The 10788-nt window shown below is 30.4% G+C and overlaps 2 protein-coding genes across 2 annotated transcripts; one reads left to right on the forward strand and one right to left on the reverse strand.

Moving 5' to 3' along the window:
- Positions 1-234: 234 nt before the first annotated feature.
- On the reverse strand, positions 235-2303 carry LOC112749784 (uncharacterized). Its single transcript, XM_025798170.2, has 5 exons — positions 1738-2303; positions 1394-1560; positions 1232-1313; positions 699-767; positions 235-585 (listed from the first exon to the last, which is right to left on the reverse strand). The coding sequence occupies exons 1-5, from the start codon at positions 2026-2028 to the stop codon at positions 415-417; spliced, it is 780 nt and encodes a 259-aa protein (XP_025653955.1). The 5' UTR covers positions 2029-2303; the 3' UTR covers positions 235-414.
- Positions 2284-4693, forward strand: LOC112749785 (cyclin-B1-2). The gene is made up of 4 exons (XM_025798171.2): positions 2284-2908; positions 3080-3180; positions 4113-4210; positions 4313-4693. Exons 1-4 carry the CDS (start codon positions 2780-2782, stop codon positions 4411-4413), a joined length of 429 nt encoding a protein of 142 aa, XP_025653956.1. The 5' UTR covers positions 2284-2779; the 3' UTR covers positions 4414-4693.
- The last annotated feature ends 6095 nt before the right edge of the window (positions 4694-10788 follow it).

Below are 10788 nucleotides of genomic sequence, written 5' to 3' on the forward strand. Positions count from 1 at the left end.
TTGACAAGCCAAAAAATAATTCCTTACGAATTTGAGTTCCATTTAAAGATCTACTGCTATCTAATGGGTTACTACATATACAAAGCGGAATTCGAATATCTACACATGCTGAAATAGACGAATGAATTGACCACCCAACTAACCCAAATTAGTTTAACTAAGATGAAAAACTATATCATTATTGTTAACAAATCGAATTAAGTCTAAGTTCGTACTTCGTAGTAAATGCAAGGATTGACAACCATTCGTTTGATTGCTTCTTGGGAGAAAAAACCATTTGTTATGATATAATTTTTGTTTTTTGCAGTACATCCATGTTTATGCACCTCATCAACCTCTCATGAGACAAATATGGAGGACAGAAAATAAATAAATAAATAAATAAAAGCGTGGGAGCCATGTGATGTGAGTTTGTCACTGAAGACCATACACAAGGAGAGCTCCAACAGCACCAACACCAGCAACAAGCCCAATAATAACTCCAATAGGAGGCAAGTTTCCTCCAATGGCTTTTCCAGTGTTAACATCATATTTTGCAAACCTCTTCTTTGGTGCTTGACATTGCGGACAACTGTATGTGTCCGGCTACAAACCAAAGTGAGTCACAAAAATAATCAGCTTCTTCTTAAATCCAACTTATACTGTTGAAATTAAGATAACACGATCATTTGTCCTAGAAGTTTAAGTTATGAACTTACTTGCTCCTCGAATGGTTTCTGTAAGGTGTATATGTATCCACAATCAAGGCAAATGTGAGTAGCTCTAGCCTGCATGGTTATATGCAATTTGTTAACGGCTCAATATACAAATCATGTCATAAAACCAATTGCCTCAAAAGTTTAAATAAAAAACGTATGAAGAGTTATATTTCTACACTTTTTTGTACAACAAATTCTTTTAATAAGTTTGTATACAAAATTGGAATTCCTTCTATTTTCTGGTTTAAAAAGTGTAGATTTTCAAGAGAGGGAATCTTATGATATATTGTGAATCTCTTGTGAAAATCAACCACATCTGAACGTATTTTTAAAGATTATTCCCCCCAATTTTCATGCTTTTTACTTTTAGAAATCAACAAGAATTGATCGCTACCTTCTTTTGTTGTAAAATCATTCATCCCAAAAGATTAAGTTAACAGGAAACACGAATGACTATATGTCTAATAAAAAAGCAAATTAAAGGCATGTTGGAATGCAAGTAGGTAATAGAAAGAAAATGATTATGATCTTGCCTTTTGAGCCTCAGTCAGTTTTCTTCCAAAGGCAGGAGGAGCTGGCCGCTTTGGGAGTCTCTTAACATCTACTTCAGCACCTCTTTATTAGAAAAGAAACAAGAAGATCACATGAACACCAGAGAAATAATTGATTGAATTGAAAGAACAAGTTTAGAGAACCTGCTGACAACAAAGTAGACAGAGTCAGGCTTAGCTTGAATTGCAGTTTTGGTAAATCCAAGCTTATCTGCAGGCCACAATTCATCTCCAAAGAAACTACTTGTATACAGAACTTGATCCCCTACCTTCAACCCTGCTCTTGCTGCATTCCCACCACCTTCAATACCCTAGAACACAATCCATGTAAGACATCATGAAACTATGAATGAGACGAGAAAGGTGAAAACTCAGGTACAATTAACTTCGTTGAGGTTGATAGTTAAGAGCAGGTAAATAATAAGGTAAATAATAATTTAGATCAACTTTACGTGAAGATATGAGTGATGAGAAATTATATTACTAACAGTGATGAGAACACCGCCACCAGGCTTTTGGCCCAAGGTGAGACCGAGTGGCTTGTCAACTTCAACCTCAATCTGCTTTGAAGCGCCAGCAGTTCTTGCAGTGATGTCAAGTCTTCTTCTCGTAGCCTTCTTGTTGTTATCAACAAAGAAGGAGTGCGAGAGAGACCTTTTGGCTTCGGGAAGTGAGACGCCTTGTAAGGATGTTGGAGTCAGAACTGTCTTGGAGTTCTTGATGGTGGTGCCGGTGAAGGTGGTGGCAGAGCCTGCTGCTACCACTGCTGTTGCTGACATGGCTCCGGTGTGTTAATTAGTGAACAAACAGGAACTACAACCAACCGTTGCTTCTCAAATCTCAATATTACTTCCAATGCTTGTGCTCTGTGTATTTGTTGCAGCTGCGAATTGTGATCAGAGAAAATGCTTCATTTTTTTTTCCCGGAAGAGATAATATATGATTGGTGGTGGACATGAGGACAGCAAGTTTATGGCTTTGAGCCATTGAATTTTTTTGTTCTTTTTTTCTTTTCTTCCCCTCTTTTGTCAATTGGCAGAAAATGTGGTTTCTTGGTGGTTTTCCGAAATTTCAATCGCACAAAAGCCCAAAAAAAAACGTGTTTTTTCGCTGAAAATTATTAAAAGTAAATTACCTTGTAAAGAATATTACAAAATGTGTTAAATTTTTAATAAAAATTTACAATTTAAATACAAAATATAATATTTTGATATCAAATTGAAGTATACAATATTTTATATTTATGTAAAATTAAATTTTAATTTACAAAAATAAAAAATGTGTTTAACAACTCAAAAATAAACAAAGGGTAAATTAAAAATTGTTGAAATTGAATGGTTTCTTGCAAATAAAGTCAAGTGAACCCTTTTTAGAGTAAAATAGTACAAAATAAGGTTCAAACGACACCGTTTTTGGCAAATAGTAAGATAAAAAGTGCTCCTATAAAACATAGACTCATAGTAGCGGGTCGCCGTTTAGCTCAGTTGAGTTGAGTTATTCGTAACTTGTTGGAGAAGAAGAAGATAAAAAATGGAGGAAGTTCAAAAGAGCATAGCGCACCAAATCGGAGGGGTTCAAAACGATGCCCTTCGTTTTGGACTCCAAGGTGTCAAGAGCGACATCGTTGGTTCTCATCCTCTCCAATCTGCCCAGGAATCCGTAATCACTTTCTCTCAATTTCCTTATCTTAGGGTTTTCTTTCACCCCCTTTTATCATTCGATTCAAATTGAATCTGAAATGTCGATGTTAATATTAGTGAAGGTGATGTTTTTATCCAAATTCAGGTCTATCTCATGATCCCTTTTTTGCTTTCTCTTTGTTATTTTCAGGCCAATAGGATAAATGAAGCGATGAAGAAGCAATGCCTGGTCAATTTGTACGGAACTGCGTTTCCGCTGAAGATGGACCTTGACAGGCAAATTCTATCTCGGTATTGTTCACTTCACTTCTCTTTTCTTTTCTGATAAAACCCTACTTTTGTATTTGGAATTAACTGTGCTCTTCTCCATGTGTTGAATCTGTTGCCGTGACACTTTCTTTGTGCATGAGTTATCTGTGGCATAGTTTTGCATCACTAGTGTTATGAATCTTGTAGACTCTGTCTCCGTGTCATAGAAATTTTAGGAACTTGTATAGATATCCTCATGTTCCTTGCTTATAGGGTATAGGACAATGGTATTGAGATATATACTATAATTTTTCATGTAATATTAATATGAAAACAGCTATTAACATGTGAATGAGAGTAATTAAGTCGCCACCTAGATTTTGTGGGTGACCAGACTTTATTTACGCATTTGGTGTAGAAATCTTCTGTTAGGTAGTGTTACAGAAAGTTCTAACACTTAAAAGTGTACTCTGTTCTGTTTCTTTTGTATATTGACTGGGATATGGATTGTTTTGTGGCTCTTCCTTACTTTGATTCTTGGCCAATCTGCTTCAATTCAAACCTAAGAACCTCCTCAATACAAGTCCTAAAAATCCTACCCAAAAGTCTTTTCCAGCAGGAAAGGATCAAACAAACCAATCTACCACATTAAAACCCAGCCCAAAATGCAAATATGGCAGGTCCTCTGCTGCCACGGATGTAAATTGAAGTGATCTTGAATCCTAGGCAGTGAGATAGACATTAAAGAAATTGATAGTAAATTGCAGGATGGGCACTATCACATAATATAGGACTGTAGAAATCAATGGAAAGTGTTTTTGGTGACTTATCTTTTGCTATTTTTTGTACAGCATTGGCTGTTTGTTTGTTGGTTTGTTTGTGCCTTGCTACGTGTGGCTCCCTTCCTCGTATGTTGTACTTTGTGTTGGTGGCTATATTTAATTTTTTATATATGATTCTTTGATTCTGTGTAGATTCCAGAGGCCTCCAGGAGTAATTCCTTCTTCCATGCTGGGTTTGGAGGCATATACAGGAAGTCTTGATGATTTTGGCTTTGAGGATTATCTAAATGGTAATGACACAGTTTATTGAATACTTTGGTCTCTAAATGGTTCAAGTTTTGCTATGTGTTTTCTTGGTTTACCTGTCTCATTTCATTTAATTGCGGCTGCAGATCCCCGTGAATCAGAGACCTTGCGGCCATTGGACATGCATCATGGAATGGAAGTTCGCCTTGGTCTCTCTAAGGGGCCAGTCTGCCCTAGTTTTATGTAATTGAAGCATGGGACTCTAATTACTCAATGAACCTGCATGTCTATTGTTAATCTTGTATTCCTTAAGGATGTTATCAATCTTATGTTGGGTTAAACATTTCATATCTTTCCGAGTGAAACAGGGTTGTCATACTACTTTATGCAAGTGAGATGGGCATTTTCTGTTCCAGCATATCTACTACCCAATTTCTGAACTTAGTGGCCAGTGTGGGGTAAAGTTTTTTCTGTTTTAAGGGTAATGTTTTTTCTGTTTTAAGGCAATCACAAATGGTCTTTGTCTATTTTAACTGCTTTGATGGTGGTGTTGGTGTTGGGATCTTTCCCTCGTCTTTACCAGCTGCAGCTGGTTTTTGTTTTCGTCCGATTTTGCCTTTCCATACCATTTTTAACATCCGGTTTAACCAAAAATTCCGTATTAATGCCACTCCCCCAAAATCAATCCAAGTATCCAACCCCATTGAATCGCTTCAAGCTGGTTACTTCTAAAGATGAAGTTACATTCTCTTGTGGAACACTTAGGCTCATTGATATCGCATGTGCCTAACATCCTTGAGTGATGTTTCAATATGTTTATTTTATTTTAAAGAAAATTTGAAGTTTTAAAATGATTATTTATTTTCGTTATCCAGGCAATTTTAATGCGTTTTTTCAATATTTTGATTTTTAATTTAATGGCTTTTTTTTAGTAAACTGTAAAAGTTGAAAAAGAACATTTTAATGTGTGCACACCCTATTCAGTAATCACCCCCCTTTTTGCCTTAACTACTCCCTTTTGATCATAATATTAAAATATATTTTAACAATTAGTATAGTACTCAATTTTCGCAATAGCATTACTACAATAAACTACCTCTCTTTTTCAGGCTGTATTAATGTACTAAAATAATAATAAAGTTTTATTATTCTGTAAGTTTTTATAATTTTATTAAATTTTTAATTAACTCGCTATATTTAAACCAAAAGAGAATGGTTTATTTATTGGCTAAGTGTTAAAGGTCCATGAAAAAAAGTAAGGAAAGCAGAGAAAAAATGATGTGTGATAGAGAAGAGAAGCAGCAGAAGAAGATAGAGAAAAATTGACGTGTGATAGAGAAGAGAAGCAGCAGAAGAAGATATAGAATGCTGTTATACAGGCGTGTCCCATATTTTGGGACACTGAAGTATCTTTCTTTTTGAGGATATGTCACTCCACAACACAATAGAGAAGGGGATAGATGAACAATAAAATAGCAGGTTAGCCTCAAATTCTCCCTGGCTTCCTTTATCTTATTTTATCTAAATTCCAAACAATATTTTCACCTTGACTATGCTAAATTTATTTATTTACCTTTTTAAGATGAATCCTTCAATTCATTCACATAAATTATTATAACAATAATGTTCCACGTCCATATAAAAAACCTATCCAAGTCATCCAAGCACTTTTTCGTTAACGTGCCTCATCCCCTCCTCAAGTTACGTGAAATATACGTACGCCCCCCTCTCCCTACTATCAACGTAACGATTTACGTAAACCTCTTCTTTAAAGTAAACATTCTTCTTCTTCTTCTCTTTTTCAACGTTAACGATTTCCATTGTAATTTTCGAATCTGCAATCTTTACCGCTCGTCGTTCTTCCTCTTTTTTTTCTTCTCTTCTGCTCGTTGTTCTTCTCTGTTGTTCGTCCTTCTTCTTCCTATTCTTCTTCGTTTTCTTCTTCGATTTTGTGGATTTATCTTCATCATTTTCAGATTTCAATATTCTATCAAAACAATAAATGATTCAACTTCAAATAAGTTGAATAAGAGCGTTTTGGATTATTCTTTTGAAACGAATCAAAAGGACGAGGTTTGGATTTTTTTTTAATCGAATTGAATGGAATGCAATTGTTAAATTGAATTGAATGTACGCATGTGTTCTGAATTGAATTGAAGTCATAATCTCTAAATTGTAGATACATGTGTTTTGAATTTGATTTTATATCATGGATAATATTCCATTCATTTAGTAGTATACAATTGTTTCACCATGAGCACGTGTTTGATTCATTATGTAGAAATCTGTTTGAATTTGAATTTATATAATGGATAATGTTCCATTCATTTAGTTCTATACAATTGTTTCACCATAATAACATGTTCGGTTCATTCTGCAGACCAAGTGTGTTGTGGATGAACAATCTGTCCCAAAATAGTTTTATTGGTAAAATAAAATAAAATAAAATAGTAAAAATCCGAGAAATGTAGTTTTATTGGTAACACAACAATAAGGTGTTAAGTAGTAAGTACAGTAAAAGCTGAATATAAACTAATTATAACAGAGATAAAATTACAAAGTAGAGACACAAAACAAACGTATGCATGCTAAAGCCACTAAAAATAAAATCCTCAAACTTATGTAGTCGTTGCTAATATTAATAATCTGCAAATATTGTACAATCCCTTCTGAATTTCATTAGCTCATCAACACATCTCGCAAATCCAACAGCACACAGCAAAGAAGCTGCATCAATCATAACAGTTACATAAAAAATTAATCATTTTTTATTTTTTATTTTGCAATTTTATTACAAAATAGACTTTATTCGAATGAAAGGCGATAAATATGTTTAATGTGTACATATACTTACGTTATAGCGTGGCTTCTCCTTCTTTGTCACCATTGTCTTCTTCATTTTTTCTGTAAGGATAAAAAAATTTGGTCAATAATTCACTCAATACGCTGACAAGCACAAACATGCACATTTTAATCAAGTGAATCAAAACGAACAACTTCACTGAACCGAACAACATTCATGTGCTAAATAAAATGTGATAAACATTTAATCGTCAATAAAAATATTTTTGCATGCACAAGGGCTCAACTGAACACACTAACAATCAAGTGAATCAAAATGACCAACTCCAATGAACTGAACTCCATTCATGTTTTGAATAAAACGTGATAAACATTCAATCAGCAAAAAAAATATTTCTACATCCAAAAAAACTCTACTGAACACACTAACAATCAAGTGAACCAAAATGACCAACACTAATGAACCGATCAATATATTACAGAAAGAAAATAACAATACATTTTCTATTTGTATGCCCTAGTTACGTAATAAAAATGATTTAAAATAAGCCGATCTACTAAACGAAGCAACTCAATCCACTAAACCTTAAATCGAACTAGGAGAAATGCGAGTTTTGAGAGAAATTAAATGAACATAATAACAATAGTTTTTCTCATACCTTGCAGAGTCTCTATTCTTATTTTTGTTTGTTTTTTCTTCTTCCTTTTAAAAACTTGACACGATTCTGGAGTAGGAGCAGTTTTCGCAAAGAACATGATGGAGGTTTGAGAGATTTTGAGAGAGATTTAAACTTCTCCAGTGGCGGTTTCGAGGTTGAAGAAGGAACGTTGTTTTATAATGAAGGTGCGAATGAATGTTAAATGTTTCCGGAGTTTGGGTGCGGGAATACACACGCTCATTTAATGTGATTGAGTTTTTTTTTTTTTTTTGTATTGGGCTAGCTTAGATGGACTTAGATGAAAAATTATATGAATGTGTAGCCCAACTGTTATTAAAATATCTTAGTAGCCTTGATTCTTGATTCCAATATGCACAAAGATTATAAGATAAATGAAGTTTTTAGATTTGATTTGATATCTCTTGAATGGAGGCAACAACCAGAATAGAAGGAGTGCTAGCTTATACTTTCTCTCAACGGGTAAACATCTTAAAACTATTTTAAAAAAGGAATAGATAGTGAAAAATTCAAAACATTAATTCTAGTTAATGCAGTTAAGAATCTGTTCAAAAAGAAGAAGACCAACAAAATACAACATAGAATTGAATACGAGATGGGAAGAAAAAAAGAGTTATAGTTTAAATAAAGTGCCACTTCATTTTGAAAACTATTCAATAATTTAAGAAAAAAAAAGTACAGCATCAAATCAATAAGAGTAAAGACTAACTTTAAAGTTAGGAGAATTGTCTCATTGGTGTCAATGCAAAAAATATTGCCAAGCTATCAATTTCTTGAAGAGCAGTCAAAAGTTTATATAGTTTTAGATTCATTAGTATATTCATGATTCATGACTTTCCTTCCTCATTTACCTTTAAATTCTTAGATCAATTGCTAAAAATAAAAATTAGACTACTTTTAAAGGTGTAACTTTAGATCATTGCTAATACCCATATTGCTACGTTGATATAACATAGTTATAGACTTGTAACATTTTTTTATTTAAATTTGTAACATAATTTATTACTTTTCAAAAGAAATTTGTGTATCAATATTTTGAGTTTAATGAAATATCTTATTTTGTAATAATTAATTTTAGTATATTTATATTATGATAATAATAATAATTATTGAAAAAAATAATTGAGATTTTAGAAAAAAGATAGCTCGTTGCTTCTAAAAAATGAGTATAATATAACTAAAAAAAAGTATTAAGCTTTTAGTGGTAATAGTAATGATAATTAAAATTGAATAACATTACAAATTTAGAGTTACTTTTAGTAACCATATAAATTGCAGGTAAAATAGTTTTAGCAACAATAATAATAGTAACTAAAAGTGAATAACATTATCATCTTAGAATTACTTTTAGTGACCATAGAAATTACTAAAAGAATAGCTGCTAAAAATTAAAAAAGTTTTTGCTGGCAATTGTATAAATGCCGCTAAAACCTTTTAGCGGCTATTTTTGTTACCATTAAAAGAAAAATAAATGGTCGCTAAAAATGATTTTTTTAGTAATGTTCTTTTATTGTGTATCAACCTTAATTAATATGATTTGCAAATAAAATATATACATTTCATTATTTGAATTAATTAGTCAAATATCCATTAAGAAATAAAACCTACAAATAATATCATTATATTATATATTGTCTTACAATAGGTAGTATTCTGGCGCCAAAATTCCTGACATAGCGCATTTTGGTGTCGTCTCTCTTCTCAAAATATTTTAGGAAAGTACCTTATTTAGAATTATATGAAAATTAATATTTAATGACTAAAATTCTACTAATTGTCAATCGTTCTAATAAATTTAATTTATATTTCTCTTTTATTGTGTATCAACTTTAATTAATATGATTTGTAAATAAAATATGTATATCTCATTGTTTAAATTAATTAGTCAAATATCCATTAAAAAAAATTTATACATATAATATCATTATATTATATTATTTTACACCAGATAACTTTCTAGAAAAAAAAAAAAACTGACATGATGCGTTTTGGTATCAATATGCATACCGCTCTAACTTTAGAATGTTTTAAAAAGTATATTTTTTTGAAATTATAGAAATATTAATATTTAATGATTAAAATTCTACTAATTCTTAATCATTTTAATAAATCTAGTTATGTCCCTTTTTTATTGTGTATCAATCTTAATTAATATGATTTGTAAATAAAATATATCTATCTTATTATTTAAATTAATTAGTCAAATATTTATTAAGAAATAAAATCTACAAATTGTATTATTTTAGAATAATAAAATATGAATAATGATTAAAAGATCTAATTTATCTTTCTAATACTTAAATAATAAGAATTTAAATATATATTTTTAAAATATTAAAAATAAATAAAAATATAAAACTATTTTTAAATAAAAATTAAAAAATAGTTAGAAAGATAAATTAGGATTTTTAATAATTTTTATATAAATTAAATAATAAAAAATAAAATTAAAGAAAACAAAGAAATATGATAAGAGGAGCTGTCGAGCTGAAAGCTGACGGAGTTTATTACGAATAAGGTTACGTGACGTGCATTAAAACTTAAATATCGGCATTAGGAAGTTGCTTTATCAAGACAGGTGTGTATTTATTAAGTGGCATTCTTATTCCCTCAATCAACATTGAAGAAAAATGTTGCACGTATAAGTTCTCCAGTAAATCAAATTCAATTAAGTTTATTAATAAAATTTAAATGAATAAATAAAGGTAATAAAAATAATTTTTATTTATGTTAGACTAATTTAATTAGATTTAATTGATAAAAAAATTTATACATATAATATTATTTTAAAAAATATTAAAATTTATTATTTTTTACTATTAATTAATTATTAATATCTAAAATATAAAATAAAATATATTATTAAATAAAAAATAAATTAATAATTAAAAATAATAAATTTTAAAAATATTTATTATTTTTATTATTCTAAAAAAGTATTAAAAAATTAACAAATTTTATAATTTATAATTATTAATTAATTATTATTAATATTTTTAATTATATAAAATTATATTTAATAATATAAAATTATTTATTTTTTTTTACTAATTAAATACTAGTTAAATTTTAATAAAAATATTCTCGAGATACATTTTCTATTCTAAATAATAAATACAAACTTCCTCTCTCTTTTAACACTT

Source organism: Arachis hypogaea, chromosome 15, assembly GCF_003086295.3.
Source record: "Arachis hypogaea cultivar Tifrunner chromosome 15, arahy.Tifrunner.gnm2.J5K5, whole genome shotgun sequence".
Taxonomy (NCBI): domain Eukaryota; kingdom Viridiplantae; phylum Streptophyta; class Magnoliopsida; order Fabales; family Fabaceae; genus Arachis; species Arachis hypogaea.

Coding starts and splice junctions, on each gene's coding strand:
- LOC112749784 (XM_025798170.2), bottom strand. CDS start 2,028: ATGTCAGCAACAGCAGTGGTAGCAGCAGGCTCTGCCACCACCTTCACC. Junction 1,314..1,393: donor GTCTACTTTGTTGTCAGCAG/GTTCTCTAAACT, acceptor TTTCTAATAAAG/AGGTGCTGAAGTAGATGTTA. Junction 768..1,231: donor AACTGACTGAGGCTCAAAAG/GCAAGATCATAA, acceptor ATAACCATGCAG/GCTAGAGCTACTCACATTTG.
- LOC112749785 (XM_025798171.2), top strand. CDS start 2,780: ATGGAGGAAGTTCAAAAGAGCATAGCGCACCAAATCGGAGGGGTTCAA. Junction 3,181..4,112: donor GACAGGCAAATTCTATCTCG/GTATTGTTCACT, acceptor GATTCTGTGTAG/ATTCCAGAGGCCTCCAGGAG. Junction 4,211..4,312: donor CTTTGAGGATTATCTAAATG/GTAATGACACAG, acceptor TTGCGGCTGCAG/ATCCCCGTGAATCAGAGACC.